We start from the raw sequence: 18789 nt of genomic DNA, 5'->3' as shown, positions 1-18789 counted from the left end.
CTACAGAAATGCACAGTGGAGAGTTGTGCTGTTGGGCACTAAAGCCGCAGCACAGCACCATTCAGGCATGGGGACCTAGGAGCCATGCTCTCACCAAAGGACTAGTGGGGCAGCTCGGCACACGTCTGCCAGTCGTGTGACTGCTCCATGAACCTGAACATCTTTCACAAACTGTACACACACACAACAAAACAAACACACAAATTACTCTTTTATTTGTAATCAAAATGTGAATCATCATCACTGTAGCGAATAAAAATTCATGAGTCAGAATAACATGCAATTTTTTTTATTGTTTTCTAAATCTATTTGTACACTTAATACTCTAGTATTAACTTCACAAACAGCATAAAGAATGTACGACAATGATAATAAGCTGCATCTACTCACCGGAAAAACAACAAAATATTGCCTCTGAAATAATTACTGATTATACAATATTGTGAACTAAAGCACTATAAATACTAAAATGTTAACATTTCAATATATAATGTCAATAGCATCCTGCCTTTTTTTAATTGGTTAAAAACATTTGTTAAAGTCATGCGAAATAAACACTTTAAGGAAATGTTAGATTATACTCAAAACATCAAGGCAATGAAACCCCAAACAGCAACTATTTAGTGCAATGACTGGTCAACTAAATAATTTATTCAGCGAATTAATAAAAATCTAGTAAGTGAAAACCATCACAAGTGTAACACTAAATTTGGGTAACTGCACATTCTACGATCTCACCATCTATGATCTTATCTGTGACTGAGGATATACTGCCAAAATTAATCCTATATAAATAGGCTATGCTAAAACAATAACAAAAAAATTCAATGCATGATGACAGGGTCCACTTCTAGTCCACTCGATACTTAAATGTGATCATTCTCTTAACCCTACTAACAATAAATGGAGAATCCCACCAGTTTTATCTGCTTTTTACCCTTGCTTTTACATTTTAAAACTTTTTAAAGTATATCCTTTCTTACGGTACCCACCCCCCCCAACCCCAGGGTTAGCATGCTAGCTTTGGAATAGATGAAGTAGACAGATATACTCCACCCTGGTATAGAAGGCAATAATTTAGTTTACCTAATTAAATATTTCCTTGTCATTTGTCAAGTGACACTGACCTTTCTGATGTAATTATTTCCTCATTCTTTTGGTCCATTAATACTTATTAGAGCCTATTATTACCCATGTCTCCCTGATTCTCCCGAGAAAGAATTCATGTTTTTCCCTCTCATTGCTAGGCTAAGAAAAGTTGGGCACACCATTTAAAAGAGTCATAGAAAAGACCAGCGTGGGTTCTCAAGCTGGTGGATGATGCTTACAGCCAGGCCTGGGATTTGGAGGTGAGCTTCCAGGTCCTAGGGAGTTTCTTGGCCCCTCCCCACAGGCCACTCTCCTAGCAGCTCAAAAAGGCCTCTTCACTGGGGCTCTATTTTGAGCACTGTTCATTCATCTTCTTATCAATTTTTAAAGCCCTTATTAAACAATGTGTCTATTATATACAACACTGGGTCTCAATTTATACAGCATTTAGTCTCTGGGCTACTCCATAACCTATAAATTCTTATCTTTTACTCTCTAAGAGCAAAATTTGCTTCTGGCTCATCTAACACCATGTCTTCCTTTGAATATTTGATGAGTGAATGTTGTACAAAAGGGGTCTCTAGCTTTCCATTTTCTTTGGCAAATCACGCCCTTTCTATCTAGTAAGATATTTCTGACCTATCTTTATACTTGGATCTTGTCTCAAAAAATTTTAGGGGGTTGTGTCCCAATGAAAGTTCCAATAACAATAATGAGTTTTTAAGCTTCTAATTACAAAGACAGTGGAAGCTGATTGATCAACCACCCTTTCTTACACTTTCCTCTGTTGTATAGTGAATGTTCCTTTTACCAAAGACCTCCCCATTCATTAATTACTTGTGATTGAAATGTACAAAGATGACATGCATGGATAGATTCACTAAAAAGTCAGGTCAATTCTGTCATAGGGCTATAGTAATACTATTCTGCTTTTGCTTATTTCTCTTAAAGAATGCTTTCTCTTTCCTCTCCAAAGCCTGTACTATCAGAAGAGGCCACTGCGTGGAGCTCTGAAGAATCCTTGGAGAGCCTTGTGTAACTTGAACGTTGGCTTCGCTTATGCGTCATGCTTTTTAGATTTTCATTCTGAATGGCAGTTGGGTTGGAACTGGAACCAGGCCTCAGCATGACTTGGGAAGTCTCCCTCATTCCTTCCATTTCATCAAAATTCTGATTGGATCTGTTAGCTGGTGCACTGTTGTTGTTCAGAGTTACAGTGCTGGGTGTTCGATTCAGGTTGTAGGCTTTCTGACATGCCGGCCAGTTTTCTTCAGGACTACTGGCTATCAGGCTACATTCGGAAGGGCTTTTCTTGTCTTCGGAACAAATGGACATCCGAGCTATAATTGGATCTTGCAGGCCACTCAAGCTATGTGGTATTCCCCGTTTTCCACTGTGGCTATCATCTTCAAGCTCAATGAGATTTGCCTTTTCAAGCTGGGAGTCATCAGCCCCCTCATTGTGAAGAGAGTGATTGGGAGAACTTTCGCTGGATCTCACTCCTGAATCAGATGAGTCCTTTTTGTCAAGGAGGGCATCTGACAGATATTCTTTTGCTTTAATGAAGGTTCTAATTGGCTCAGCACTGTGTTCTGGAGACTTTGATATTCTCTCTACTTTCCCTTCAACTTTCTTATCTTTATCATCTTTGAGCAGAGGAGTATTATCCGATTCTTCTGTCCCAGATTCATCCTCATCACTTGGAAGTTTTTGATAGCGCAGTCCACCTCCCTTAAGCTTCAAATCTGTCTGGAAGAGGCTCGACCTTTCTGAGGACTTCTTGCCTGGGAGAAGCTTACTGCCTGACTGATCAGATTTCTCATCTTCTTCAGTAATAGGATCCAGGGGTGAGGCATCATTAGTGGAAACCCCTGATGAAGAATAATCTATAACATCTCCCCTCTTCATTAAAAATGACTTCCTTCCATCATCTTGCTTTGGTTCACTATCCTTCCCTTTCTCTGGTTCTAGATTAGAATGAATGGAGCCCCCTGATGAACTCTGACCCATATAGTATGTGCTGTGTGGAGAAGATCTGCCACTAATTGTTGTGGAACCTGTGCCCCCTTCTAACTGGGACATCTGAGCAATATATTCTCTATAGGCATCTCTATACTCGGCCTGCACCTTATCAGTAAGCTTTGAAATTTCAATACTGGAATCCTGGGAATTGAGACTCGAAAGACTTGGGGTTCTGCGAGTTTGTGACTGTGAAGACAGAAAAAAATAAATTTAAGAATTCGAATAAGCAAAAAAAAAAAAGGCATAATAAATATCAACTTAGGAAATATATATGTACACTCAGAATTTTTAAAGTCCTCAAAATACCAAATTCTTTTAAAAGAATTCTACATAACACAGTTTAATAAAAGCTGTGAACTTATGGATAATTTTACTGTTATTAGAAAGCTTTATATCAATTTTAATAAAGTTAGTTTATTATTAATATTTAAAAGTATAATTAAAGATTGTATTAACAAATAATCTTAGCACCTATTTTTACAACTTCGAACTTTTAGCTTTTATTTAAGGCAAAAGTCATCTTTGTTGATAAAATATAAAAATTCCTCTTAGCAAAGACAAAGAAGATTAGAGTTAAGATATATCTCAAAAACAAAATACTCAAGTCTTCAATGTATGTTAAAAAGAACTTTCTCTGATGAGCACTGGTTATTATATGAAAGTGCTGAGTCACTATGTTGTACACCTGAAACTAATATAACACTGTATGTTAACTGGCATTTAAAAAAAAAAAATTAGGGGCGCCTGGGTGGCACAGCGGTTAAGCTTCTGCCTTCGGCTCAGGGCGTGATCCCGGCGTTATGGGATCGAGCCCCACGTCAGGCTCTTCCGCTATGAGCCTGCTTCTTCCTCTCCCACTCCCCCTGCTTGTGTTCCCTCTCTCGCTGGCTGTCTCTATCTCTGTCAAATAAATAAATAAAATCTTTAAAAAAAAAATAAATAAATAAATAAAAATAAAAAAAATTAAATAGAAAAAAAATAATTATTCACTAAATATCCTTGAAATTGAAAAAAAGGGGAACCTTTCTCAACTTGTACAACATAAGTTTCTGTCAAATTTCAATTAAGAAAATGTATTCTAAATACTAATACTAATAATAATCATTTAAAAGGAATGAAGTATAGAATGCAATAGAAAAGACAAATGGAAGCCATGAGGCCAACAGTCAGGTCCTAGTAAACAGAGAAATGAAGTGTTTTTAAAAGTTTGATTTTCAATGTGAAGTTTTAGGATTAGAATTGCTTTAGATCTCAGAAAAGCTGATAAAGGAGGAAAGAATACAGATAAGGAAAAAGAGGAGGGAAATGGAAGAAAAAGAACCAAGGAAGGCTAAGAATGGATAAGAGTAAAGGCTGAAGCAAAGAAGCAGAAAATAAGGCCAAGAGTCTTCCTCCCACAGGGAGAAAACAATTCATCTCCTTGAGAAGGTCCCCTGCAAGTGGAGTCAGACTGTACAGAGAGCGCCATCTCCGCTCTCAGATGCAGCGTGTACACACCACTTCGGGGACCCAGGAGGTCTAAACGATTCTCATCAGGGCGTCACAGGACAAATACCAGTGCCTCTCACTCTTGTTCCCACCAGCACGTCCAGTGGGGCTGCCAGATTTAATGGAGAAGCAGATATGGGGTGGGGGGGGCCCTGGTTGGCTTCTATTGAGCCAGGCATCAAAGAGATTTGCAAAGCAATGCCATTTTCACTAAAGTTTGTCTTGTTTTGGAAGATACTGCCATTTCACATAAAAATGTTACTTACGTTAACACATAAGTGGTTTATTTTTAAATAAATTAATAAGTATTTCTAAAGTTTCTCAGTTTTTATTTCTAATGTAATATACAGATATAACTTACATAAACAAAAGCTCTGTGGGGTCTTCAATCATTTTTAAAAGTGCAAGGGGACTCTGAGATTACAAGACCGTTGGAGAGCTACTGCATGAACGGGAAGGCTAGGCGTTCCCAGGTCACGGGAGGAAATACCGAGTGTGGAAAAGCAGAGAAGGAGGATTTCTTATGGAATGCTAAAAGGAATCCCAGGGGAAAGAAAGGAAGCATTGCTGCAGAAACACAGGGACAAAAGGGTCAAGTGTGAACTTATCTTCTCATAAAAGAAGGGAATTTTTATCTCAGTCAGTACCCAATTATAAAATAGTCTCCCAACATAAAGAAAAAAGTACCTGGCAATATAAAAAGATAATGACAACAAAAAATGTTTTTAGTACCAAGCCAAACCAAACTGCCTTAAAAATGGTAGACCTACCAGGTGCTGCTTTTCCTCAATACTGCTCTCTGTCAGCACAGTTTCTCCGTAGCTACTTACTGCGTTTCCTCCCTGGCTTGTCTCCTCTCTTTTCTGCATCCTACTCTGTTTGTCCCTAGTTTATTTTTCTTATGCTCTCCTTACTCCTTCTCATGTGTCTCTCACTTTCCACTTTATTCCTGATCCTCCCCCGGCTCCTATCTGCTAAGAACATCCAAAGAAGAAACTCACCCATACCTGATATCAGAAAACAGAAAGAAAATGAATAACCAAGAATACTGGCTATAGGTACCGAAAACCAGATTATGCTGCTCAAAGGGATAATATATGACAAGTTTCTAATATAGATGTATCTTAGCCACTGATGAATGAACTTAACAAGAAAATAGCAAGTGAAGCCTGAACTCTGCTAACCAGCCTAACCAAAGCAGCCCCGTTCCCATCTCCTCTCTGTACCATTACCCTAGTTTATTGTTTTGACAGTTCTTGCCAATTTCCAAAATGATCTTTTTTTCTTTGTTTTACTCACTGTCCTCTTCAGAAAAATACAGTTCCTTAAGAATAGGGAGCCCTCTGCCTTGTTCACTGAAGTACTCATTAAGTACCTTCCGAGTGACTACATAAATGCACCAACATATTCTCAGTGAATTAAAACCACCCTACTTCTCTTCAGTAATATGAAAAATGACATTTAATAAATACCTGCCAACTTAGATTACTGTGACGTGGGGCACCTTCATCTAGGCCAAGTGTATTCAGTTCTTCAAAGCTGAAGTTCAGTGTGTAGGGAGTTTGATTGGAAAGCTCAGTATGAGGCAATTCGTTGTGTGAAGGGCGACGAGCAGATTCACCATGAGGAACTGGGCCACTGTTGTTTTCACTAAGTAAACGTGGGTCTTCAGGGACCACTTGGTTTTCTGCATTTCTCATTTCTAGTACCTTAATAGAAGAAAAAAAAAATAACATTAACATCCACACTGAGAAATCACATTTTACAAGCTTTAGAAATGATTTTTTAAAAATAAAACATTATAAAGTTATTATAATGTAAATGAAAAAGCAGACTTCTTGTAGTTTCTAATGAACCTGAAATGTATCTGCTTATCTTTCAATTATACTAAAAGAAGTAATGGCAAAACCATCATATAATTTGACCATTATGTTATCATTACTTTAGTTTAAAATTTAACTGGAAAACAAAACAGAATGCAACTGTAGTGTGTCAAACAGAGCTGGACAGTAGCTAATGTGGTGAAAGCACATTCTAATCAATGCGATGGGGGAAAAGAGACCTCAGGATAGAACTGGCCTCAATCCAGAAAGCAGCATGGATGAGAGGGCATTTATAGCAAGCAGTGGGGTGGGCGTCAGTGGGTAGAAAACTGCTAAGAGGAAACGTCAAGGTTAAGGGGGAATTCTGGCTGAACCAACTTTACAGGATTCTCGCTGAAGGCAGGCAAGGGTGATCAGATATCATCTGGAGGGTGGTGGGGAATGAGGAGTTTGATTGGGGACCAAGGATGATCCGACAGTGAGGGAGGGAATTGTTTCTAAACTGACTTAACATGATCCTTGCTAAAACTGGGCAATGCAGGCCTGACAAAGACAGACCCCAAAGTCGAGGCCTAGAGGCTCAGGAAGCCTGACTAGAGGCAGTTCAAAGAGAAAGCCTTCATCAATGAAAGCATGGAGAATCGGCAGGTCACCTCTTCCCCAAATTTCCAAATGAAATGCCCAAAGACAAAGGTTGCCACGTGCTGCTGTGTATATTCTGCGTAACATAATATACAAGGGTTGTACTTAAGTGTAAAATGCCGTTTTTACATGTTTTTTAAAAATACAGAAAAATAGCAGTTTGGATCAGTAATGATTAGCACTTGCTTATACAATATTGTAAATAATTCTATAAATATAAAACATCTTACTGTGCTTCTAAAAAGATGCCAGTCCCCAAAATTCATGCTCATCTCTTTCTTCAGTTCATCAATGTTACACTGAGCTAACACACGGCCGTTTATGTTTGCCTAAATAAAAATAAATGCATGTATAAAGACAAAATAGGAGATATCTGAATTATTGGTGATTAAAAAGCACATTTATATTTAGTACTAAGAATGTCATTACAGACTAGGAAATACTGACCTACACAAGGTTATTACCCTATGTGATAATACAGTAAGCAAACTGACTTTGAACACCAGCCACTCGGGATTTTTCCAAGTGCCTTAAGCACACAAGTAAAACAAATCACTCTTCAGGGACCAACCCAAGAGCTAACCCTCCCAACTACTTCCAAAACTACCTACACCCCGTCATGAGCAATAAACAAAACCGTTAGTTTTTCTCCTCTAATCTCATAAAATATGAACACGAATGCAGCTCCTGGGAGGGGACAAAGGCATCTGTCCTTTTAAGTATGTCAGTCACAAAGTTTTAAGTGAAGTAAGCTCTGACATGTTTATCAGTTATATTAGATAACTTCAGCCATAAAGAATGTCCACCCACTAATTTCCCAATTTATTAAATTCACCAAAAATGACTGTATCACTATTGGGTCTCTGTAATTCTAATTTCCGCCAAAGAAGTACAGATGGAATTTTCTTTATTAATAATAGGTGGCTTGCTGATTTTACAAAATACAAAACCTGGCTTTATTAACTGTGGTAAAATGATGGAATACTTGTGTTTAAAACTGATGGGATGTTCAGTCTCCAGGTTCATTCTGAAGACACGAGTGTACACAGCAGGCCTGTGACAGAGGCCCTGCTGCAGAAATGCAAGGCAGTTCGCCACACTTAAGAGACCAGGCGCTAAGATGGGCCTCGAAAGCCAGGGCTGCCAGTACAGCTGAGTGGGAAGAAGATGCTGTCATAATGGAAACAAAACTGCCAAGGATTCAAGCTGGAGGCTTCACCCTCTCCTGACACCCCAAGCTGCCTGGAGGAGTCAAGTTTGCACCTCGGAAAGGCAGTTCTTGGTGGTTTTGCAAAACAGGGATTAGCGCTAACCAGATCTGTAAGGAAACTGACATAAACATAGTTTATGTTTCCTGAACACAGGTCAAGATTAGTAAAATGGTATCTATACATGCTCATAATGCTTTACAAAACTTTTTAGATCCATTCTTTAAAGTATGTAAACATTAGAGGCTTGTTATTAATGTTTACTTTACTGTAGTTCTCTGCTAGGAAAAGCATAAAAAGCATATTTAGGAGAAATATCTACTATAACAGGGACACAGCCTTGTATAATATGAGAAGCCTTCCCTGAATCCCAGGCATCACTGTCCAACTTCGTGGTAGCTACTAGAACAGTAAGAACAGGACCTAGGAAGAAATAAACTCCTCAAATGTGTTCGTCTTGCAAACCAAACCTATGAGGTTCATCAAATGGGCATGCTCATAAGTCCTATTAAGACATGAAAGTAACAGTTTGGGGGAAAAGAAGCAAGTGTGGTTTACTCTGATAATTATGAAGTCATAAATAAATAATACAATCAAAGAAAATAACACATAAAAAGCCTTCAAGTGTTCTATGCTGCGTACTGGAGACATGAGTTATTGCTTCTCTAACTGCGAAGCTCTGTAGAGCTTTGTGCTTCTCATCAAGGCATTTCTACCTAATAGGTCATTTAAAAAATAACATTGTAATACAGCTACTTTATTTTCTTTTATCCATTTATAAACTAAGGAATAACAGGGCAATTTTAGGATACAAAATAATAAGAATCATATTTCCATTTGGAGCTTTCCTATTTCAACAGAGAATCCATCTTTGAGAAGCTAAAAACAGAGTGTTCATTGTCCACGGAGCCCCATCTCCCACGCCCTCAGTCCTGCTTCCAGTCGGCAGGTAAACGTGTACCTCACCTTTTTGATGGTTGCACAATACTGAGGCAGCATACTCTGGTCCAGCCCTTCTATTTGTTTCAGTTTCTCGCACACTGCATCCACATTCATTGAATTCAGTGATATCATTGCTCCTGAGGCTGGGCCTGACCCCTAGACGAGCCATGGAAAAACACATGTGTGAATATCATTTAATGCCAGATGTACGCAGCACATGACAGAGAAACACTCATGGAGTTGCACTGTGAAGTACTCTGATTAATAACAAATTGTCAAACTAAAGTTAAAAACAGCAAATGTGTGTAGTATGGGAAATGCCATAGAGAATAGACTTAGCTACTGGTTTACTTTAATGAGTAGCTTGTATTATAGCAAATACAGCCTGATCACAACAACTTTTCTAAGAAAAGATGAAACATTCTATGAATCAAGCATAGGCTAACTTCTCAAATGTTTACAGCCTGACCATGGAAGAGTAGGGTGCAGCCCTTAAGGAAGGGTTTAAAAAAAGAAAAGGAACAAAGAGGGGAAAATCACTGATGCCTATATTATAAAAATACAAAATGTAAAAATGAAAAAATCTATGAAATAATTTTTTAAATGCCTAAACAGCTTTAAATGTCTCTACATACTACCTTAATAATCTATGACAGCTAAAGTTTTCAGATCTTGATCATATTTCATATCCAAGGAATTTAAAACTTCCCTTTCAGAATCTATACAATAAGCATATAAATATAAAACAACAATATTATTTCTTAACACATGTAAAAGTAAATACAATCCATTAAAATTTGGTCTCATTTAAAAGAAAAATCACAATGACAAATAATCTAGTATTTACTTAGAAGAAAAAAGTTTTCTGAATGTGATGACATACTAAAAACGTATTTCCCCTGTGGTCCATTATATATAGATTGCCTCAATTACAGATGCGGATACTGAAGTCTAAAGAGGTTAAGTTTTGGTTTCAAAGTCACAGAATAAATAGCTGGTTAGTAGAAGATCTGGGCCAGAAACCTAACTTATCAGGTCTTAACAACTTCTTACTTTCCTTTTTGAAAAGTTTAAAGAAACTATAACCACAATGGAGAGAAGACAAACCAACCAGTATAGCAGATAAAGACAACATTCTAAATGATCTGCCCTGTTTGCCATTCAATCTAATCTTAAAATAAGTAAAATGTATCCTATCCTCAAGGATGTGTAAATTTATATTTTCTATCTTTTACCATTATCAGGACAAAAGTACACTATAACACAGCCAAAAGGGCCTAGTAGCCAGTTGTTAAACTTTATTTGTAATGTGAAAGCATAAATGATATGGTCTTATGAACTGTTAAGTAAATAAATACACAAATAGTATATACACAGCGTACATCTATATTACATATAAATACAACCAGGGAATGAGACCATATTGAACAGGGAGTTGGAGTATTAATTTTATGACAGGGAGTCTCAGCAAGTTAACAAGTATGAGACGGGCCCATAAAAGTTTTGAAATTAATGACTTGGAATATCCTGTACCAAACACGTTTATTCATAGTTTGTTTTATAAAAATTTTAAATATGTCATATATTATATGGTCCGAGGTATAATGCTTCAAAAATACTAACAGCAAAACACTAGTATTTACATAATTTAGTTTTCATGTGTCTATACATAGCTTGATTTTCTGCCTGAATGAGTATAGCCAATATTCAAAGTATAATTCCCCGGTATCTACAAAGGAAATTTAAAATCCTTTGTATGAATTTTTAATAACCATACTTGTTTTATCTTCCTTTCCTTTTAAACAGCTTTACTGAGTTATAATTCACATACCCTACAATTCTCCCTTTTAAAGTGTATGATTCAATGGTTTTTAGTATATTTGCATAGTTGTAAAACCATCACCACGATTCGTTTTACGACTTTTTCACGTCCCTAAAATGTGAAAATAACTGTATTTCATTAGCTGTATCCATTAGCAGTCATTCTCCATCCCTCCAACAACCATTCCCAGCTCCTGTCAACCAGGAATCTTTCTGCCTCCAGATCTCCCTATTTTGGCCATTTTATATAAATGGAGCCATACAACATGTGACCTTTTCTGTCTGGCTTCCTTCACTTAGGATAATGTCAAGGTTCATTCATGTGATAGCATGTACTAGCACTTCATTCTTTTTTATTGCTGAATAATATTTATCTTTTAAATTAGCTTTAATACTGTCTTCCAAATATTCTTATTCCTCAACCTGTCTCTTCTCTCTAGATACATTTCTACTTTAGATATTCTTGGTTCAAAAATAACAAATGAATAGTATGATCACCAAAATAAATAATTATCATACTGGATTTTAACTTATTCTATATAGAATGAGTCCATACTATATAAAGAAATAATTGAATAAGTGAAAATAAATATTTGAATAAATGATTGGGGAATAAAAGACAGCTTTTCCTTATAGAGTTGGATTAATAAATATGGAAGGAAACAGAAAATTACCATTAAGAAAACACCACAGTAATAGTGGTTGTACATAAGATACATCAATGCATACTAAAATTAATGCACAAAAGTATAAGCAGAAACAGGTTATTTGCAGAATGTCAAAGTATCTCTCCTAAGATGTTTATTCATTACGAAGGAAAAAACAAAACTTCACAGTGTAGAAATCTGGCAGATGCCACCTTAACCAAATGATTAAGGTTAGCACCACCAACAGTAAGACTACAGCCCAGCACAAACCCTCTAATAGGATGCACTGAGAAGGGGATCGCATCATTCCTGTGGGTCTCTTACCAGAGATATATAACCTCCAAAAGACAAACCCACGTAGAGGGAATGGTCTGCAAAATACCTGACCAGTATTCTTCAAAAGTGGTAATTAAGGTCATAGAAGACAAGGAAGGACAAAAGAATTGTCATGGACCAGAGAACTCTAAGAAATAATTAGCAAACAGACTGGATCTTGGATCAGAAAAATGACATTAGTGAAAAAACTGGTGAAATTCAAGTAAAGTCTATAGTTAATCAACAGAATTGCACCACTTTAATTTCTGCTCTTGAACAGTATACTACAGTTATGAAAGATGTTAACATTAAGGGAATCCTATTTTTGTACCTTTTCTTTAAGTCTAAAATTATTTTAAAGTAAAAAAGTTTTTTTTTTAATCCCCAAAAAACTCTATTTCTGACTGAGCTAAAAAGGAAAAGTATAATAGACATGGAACAAATTAATTCTGCCAGCTTAGGGGGAAATGTAAACTTTTAGAGTATTTTCTTTCCACCGGGAACCTGGGAACTCAGCAACAGAGACCTGCTGATAGATACTACTCTTGTCCTTTGAAAGGGAAAGCTCTATAAAATTTTACTTTTATGAGTCTTTAAAACTTGCACTTTATCAGTTATTTTAAAACATAATTTCTCAAAAAGCCCCCACAATTTATCATTGGGGATTATGCAGAAAATATATATTCCCTGAATGACTTTTAGAAGCTTTATAAGAAAAGACAGACACACACATGAACATACGATCCCTCTAATTCCATCAAAGTTATATAGTCTGACTCTTGATTAGATTTGATTAGGGCCTTATCAAGATAAAGAGTAAATTATCAATAAATTAAGATATGTTATAATATGCTTCTTTGAGTAGGAGAAATGGTAACTATCTGCCAGGTGTTTTCTAAAGTAATCACATATAATTATTTTGAAACCAAATCAATCTTAGTAACCAAAATAATGATTTTTGGGTGGAAATCTCATCAAAGGAAGGAGAAAGAGTACAAAAGTGATAAGGAAAAAGCATACTTAATAATTCACCAGGTAAATTAATAGAAAACTAATTATATTACTTTGACAAACCAAAGGATGGTAATACTTCCAAGTTTATCATGCATTCTTACTTGAAATATACCTGCTGTAAGTCTAGAACAGATCATTTCAGCAAATATCACAATTTATTTTTTAAAAATTTCTAATGCAGATATTTGAATACAGAAGATGTTAGTTTGTTTAAACGGTTAAATATAAACTTCAAAATGCACACAAATCAGAATTTCTTCAGGGAAAATCAAAGATAACAAAACAGACTAGAATTACCTTTATGTAACTGTATTGTTTTATATTGTAAGTAGATTAAAACTACAGTCTGAAACATTATCATTTTAGTAAATTCATTAAACGAGCTCAGAACTGATTAGCCAGAATGAGTGCCATGCAAAGGTTGAAAGCAGCTATTAAAATAAACCCAAGGCACTGAAATAAGCACAGATTTATCAACAGCCCAGCGTGAAAGTGCCAATGATTGCTTCTAATAGTCTAATAAGAAAAGTGAGTAAGATTTCACCGGAAGTTTCTGTACCTGTCTTTGTTTGTTAAACCCAGAGTCACACGGCTTTAAGGAAGGAATAAAACAGAATGAAGGACACGAGCTTAAGTAAAACATCAAACAGGCACATATAATAAACACAGGCAGCACGCTTGTCATTCCTCAGACGTTCCATAACTTTGAACACACCATCTCTGCAGCAGCACGAAGCAAGGAATGCTCACGTGTGCACGCGCACGCACACACCCACCCACCGACCCCCGCCCACACACAGTAGTTTAATGTCATTAACACGTGCTTGGTAACTTTGTAATGTACTCTCAAAATTCATAGTCTTCCCATTAAATGAATGGAATCACTGGTCATACATTCAACTAGAAAACTGGGTAAATAAAACTTGCTCTGAAAAGTCAGTATTCCTACCACATACCAATGTAAAATTAGTACTTACATATTCTGATTAAAACACTACAACTAAAGTAAACCAACTTAATAAGACTTAAGCACTTGGAATTCACATGATGACTTCATAAAATGAAATATTATCCAATCACACTATACTTAACGGTCAGAAATACACTTTTCAAACTTGGGTTTTGTTTCCTTGGGCATCTGGCACATGATAGACGCACTAAAACACCATCTGAAAAGAAAGGCCTTAACAGCCTTACAGCTTTATGCTGTACTGGTGAAAAATATCTGAATGCCACGTTAACGCAACTGTCTTCGTGATATAGAACTTCTAAAACGCCCATTCAAAGCAGATGCCACTGCTGTTATTTATTTTTCTGTACCCATCAGGTTGGTGGCAAAAATTGTTAAATAGTTAAAATAATCTACAGATGACTGACAATACTGATTCAAAGTTAATTTCCAGCATTATTTTAATAAAGGCCAGGGCTTTCCTAGACTAATGTCAGATGTTCTCCTTTTGACCTACTTAATATTTGCAATACCTAATGGAAACCTTTCTTTCTAATTTACATACCAACCTTTTAAATGGGATTTTCAGAAAGTTACTATGTATCTATGTATTTATCTATATATCTGTGAAGACTTGGAAAAAAACATTAAAAAGAAGTCCTAATGAAATTACAGCTTAGTCTAAGATACCCAAAACATAAAAGAAAGCTATTGCTAACCTGGCTGGAAAATATAACTTATTCTTCAAATTACATGAGAAATAATAATGAGGTCAAGTTGACAGATGAGGCTTAACCTACTTAAGGGCAATCTTAAAACAAAAAACAGAAGTACTAAAAACTGCAATGAATGTGATTTTGTTATTTTTTAACTTCTAATTGTACCCTAGTATCTCAGTGATCTCATTACTGCAGTATATTTCGGTGGAAATCATCAATTTTGTGGCAGTTTATTAATCGCTTAGGGAAAAAGTTTTCTTAAGTTTAAGCCTGGCACGAAGACTTTCAAGCCCAAAGTGAATACAATTTTTCACTATATTATTAAAGTAAAAATAAGTGAATACTTTTCCATACTGTTTAAAAATGCACTTCTAATATACTTTAGAAAGTGTGAAAGACCCTGAGAAAAGCCACTGAGAGGTGGCAGTGAGTACCTGTCTGGATCCTACACTCTAACTAAACAAAACCTAAAGCAAACCCATTCCTTACCCAAGGCATCTTTAACTTTCTCGTCCAATTCTGCTCCTGAACAATGAGAGACAGCTTGATTTGGACATACATTTGCTTGAAAACAGGTTAAAAGTTCTAAGCCAGTGGTGGAAATAAAAATTATCTACAGATGAGCCCCATCTTTTTTTACTTTACTTTTTTTTTTTTTTTTTTTTTTTACTTTTTACTTAGCTACTTAGTTACTCTGCCAATCGGATCCAGTTTAATGAAAACCAAGACCTTCCTTTTTAATACCTTTATTAATTCAGCAGTTTTCATTGATCTCTAACAGCACGATGGAAATAAGGATACTGTCATTAACACTGTCTCTGCACTTCTGAAGTTCTTCACAATGACACTGGGTACTAATTCTTTTCATGCCTTTTTTAATATATTTATTCATTTATTGTTCTTTTAAAGATTTTATTTATTTATTTATTTGCTAGAGAGAGAGTGCGCACAAGCAGGGGGAGCAGCAGGCAAGGGAGAAGCGGACTCCCCGCTGAGCGGGAAGCCTGATGTGGCACTCGATCCCAGGACCCTGGGATCATGACCTGAGCCAAAGGCAGATGCTTAACCGACCAAGCCACCCAGGTGTCCAATTTTTCATGCCTTTCCACGTGGTATATAAGTGATCTAAATATAGCTGCCTAAAGGTATCAAGTAAACCCTGTGCACAGAAGGCTGAGAAAGAACGACTTTGGAGCCCAGATAATTCCCTTGGCAGCCTTTGAACCCACAAGCTCAGTATGGGCAGGAGTTTCATCAGTTTTGTTCACTGCTGCATCCCACTAGGATCGTGCCTGGGAGACACTCGATAAATTTATTGAGCCAGTGAGTGATCACACAGGCACCTGTAGAACTCAGTGCTAAATAATTCAAGGACGGATAAGAAGGGAAAGAAATGCTGTATCATTCCTGCTTTTGAAAGACTGCTTTTCAGTGAAATACAGTTTCCACCATGAGCAGCAGACCTTAAATAAAAACCGACTCCGGTACTCATAAGAGCAACTGTGAAAGACCATAACAAAACGCCACTGAGGCGCCCTGCCTGAGACAAGCCCCCCGTCTCCCTATTGGGTCCTCCCCTTCATGGTCATAGAATGCTCAGATGCCACTACTTCCTAGTGGGACCCAGACTGAAAGAAAGCACAGGCACCAAGTAAATTCCCTGGAAAGCTGTCAAAATTTTAAAGTATTTGGAGCATTCAAATAACCCAGAAATCCTTCTAAATTCTAAGAAAGCAAACCAATTGACACCTTTTGGGCCAGAGAAGCATCAACAGATAAAAGGTGGAGTTAATCTACACTGACTGGTGTATTTGTACACTACTCCTACTACTGAGACAGAGGTAATTTAACACGAAACAGTTTTAGTTTCTGAGTCTTTAAAGCTCCACAAAATCTGGCCTTTGGTGTAGTAATAATAATAATTAAGTCCCTTAAGTATCCTAAGGCTGAGCAATCCTTACATCAGACCTATGTGGTAGGTCTGCTTTTTCCAGATGAGGAAGTTGGGTATCCAAGAGGTTAAGTGATTTGTCCAAGGCAAAGAGCTAACCACCAGGGTCTATTTGACTTAAGATCAAACACCTGGCTAAGGCATGCTTAGTATTAACAGGAGCAAAGAAGGCAGCATGGTCTGAGGAACGGGCTGTGACACGGGCATGTGGTTTCCCGTCCCACATCGGGCACTCCCCTCCTGTGAACCTCAGGCAAGTCTCACAGACCCAGTCCTGAATGTTCTTCTGCACCATGGAGATGAATGAGGGCACAGGTCCTAGTGTTCCTGAGGCAAGTTCAGGGTGGGGCCACACTTGTGCTTTTACTGACTGGTTCTATGAACTAGAGTTCTAGTTAAGATTTCACTTCTGAAAACTTCTCCGCTTTAAAAGTTTGAAAACCACTGGTTCTTTCTAGCTCTAATATTCTGGGGAACATATCTTGGGTCCAATGTCAATTTTCTTCCCCAGTTTTATAAGATTTCGCATATATTTTCTCTATATAAAATTATTTTTTCAAGTTAGCATAGAGTCTTGTGTTTTACATCTTCACTTTTGTGAAATACTTGGACATATCTGTAACTTATCTGGTAAGTCCCAGGCTGGCCTTCACAAGCTATAATCACTACAATGTTCCTTAATGTAAGAAAACCCAGTTGTTTCATTAGGATTTACTTTACAAAGGTTTGTCAGAATTCCCCGTGGTAAAAAAAAGATGGGACCACTTATGTTGAAAATAACAGTTGGTTAACTCTTTATGGTCTTCCTCTGTTGGTGGTGTTCATTTATTTTTACTCATCTCTCTGTGTCTGTAATGACAAGACAATGTATCCAAAAGTGTTTGTGTAGCTCCTGACTTATCTATAAGCAGCTCTTGCCATCAACTGTTGCATACAGGGGGACAGTTGAATGAGCAGATGGACTCAACCCACAGTCCTGTTGTCTCAGAAATATAAAACTTTCTACTACAGGACTGGAAAGCCATATGAGCCACGAAGGGCTGAATAATTTTTATATTAACTACTTCTATGTTGGTTCAGCTATAAAGATCCTAGACAATGTTCCCATGTACAGATACTTCACATTTCCACCACTGCTTTTGATTTGGCTTTGAACTAATAAGTGTCTATTTTTACTAGTCTTCTACCAAACAAATTTTACATGCTATTGTCATTGTTAATTTCTTAAAAGCAAAGAAAGCTTGGTAAGCACTTATTATTCACTAAGCCAATCACAAAACTATCTTTTAATATTAAAAGAAGAGCAAATAGTACGGTTATTTTACTAAACAAAGGCACTAATATATGCAGGGCACCTTTATTCTTTGTTATTGGGTTTCTAAACACATCACAGGAATTGCATTATTTCCCCTTCCCCAAAAACTCATTTCAAATTTGCTTAATGATCTTTCACTGGTCCCTGAAAGAAACTATGGATATCTTTTAATTACAAGTATTTGTCCACATACTCAAGCATAGGAATAGCTACTATTTTAGCATGTCTGTGTCATTAAGACCATCAAATTCTTCACAGTATCTGATTTTCATCAAAAGTTTGCTAAGGAATTTTAGCTTAGAGAATTCCATTCCATGCATGAATGTATGTATGAAGGGCTCTCTGACTAAACTAAAAGTCATTCTTGCATATAGTGGCAATGATCCATGCATTAAAGACTCCCCCAATGCCCAAATAGAATTATTATGGTTTATTGTGTCTATTATTCCTGGATAATTGGAGTCACTCAAACACTTCAGCTGAAATGTTAATGACTTAAAAAGAATCATCAACTCCTCAATGAAAATACCAAAATGGTTCTCTTTCTCTCTCTTACTAACATTAGCTCAAAGAAAATTCAAGTTAAAAAACTAATGCCTACCCAAATGCATGTTTTAAGTTAGAAGTTACGGATAAGCTCAGGATGTAGTATTTCCCCCATGTTAATTCTAACTGTCATGCCACACACTTCAGCAGAGCCCTAGATTAAATTGATCATGTCCACATGGGCATAACATTCTGTAAATAAATCAACAGACGTTAAAATACAAATTGGGTTCCTAAATTCCACATTGAGTAAATGAAGATTTTAAGGCTCATCACATTAAACATATTTCTTATTAAA

General features: G+C 36.7%; 1 protein-coding gene across 8 annotated transcripts in view; it reads right to left on the bottom strand.

The window, feature by feature from the left end:
* Positions 1-273: 273 nt before the first annotated feature.
* The window catches only part of KIDINS220 (kinase D interacting substrate 220), a 95634-nt gene continuing 77118 nt past the window's right edge, over positions 274-18789 (bottom strand). For 4 of the 8 annotated variants that reach the window (XM_045776005.2, XM_045776007.2, XM_045776006.2 and 1 more), the window contains 4 exons: positions 9239-9370; positions 7295-7393; positions 6072-6308; positions 274-3297 (listed from right to left, as the gene is read on the bottom strand). In XM_045776005.2, coding sequence (XP_045631961.2) covers positions 2035-3297; positions 6072-6308; positions 7295-7393; positions 9239-9370 — 1731 coding nt within the window. In that variant the 3' untranslated portion in view covers positions 274-2034. Of the gene's footprint in view, positions 3298-6071; positions 6309-7294; positions 7394-9238; positions 9371-13570; positions 13604-15168; positions 15205-18789 lie in introns of all 8 variants that reach the window. The other 4 variants (XM_045776000.2, XM_045776002.2, XM_045776003.2 and 1 more) reach the window with 2 other exon arrangements.

The sequence above is a fragment of the Ursus americanus genome, chromosome 7 (assembly GCF_024610735.1).
Source record: "Ursus americanus isolate L20-20 chromosome 7, mUrsAme1.1.p, whole genome shotgun sequence".
Taxonomy (NCBI): domain Eukaryota; kingdom Metazoa; phylum Chordata; class Mammalia; order Carnivora; family Ursidae; genus Ursus; species Ursus americanus.
Note: the sequence above shows the minus strand (reverse complement) of the source record. Positions and strands in the feature narration are given on the sequence as shown.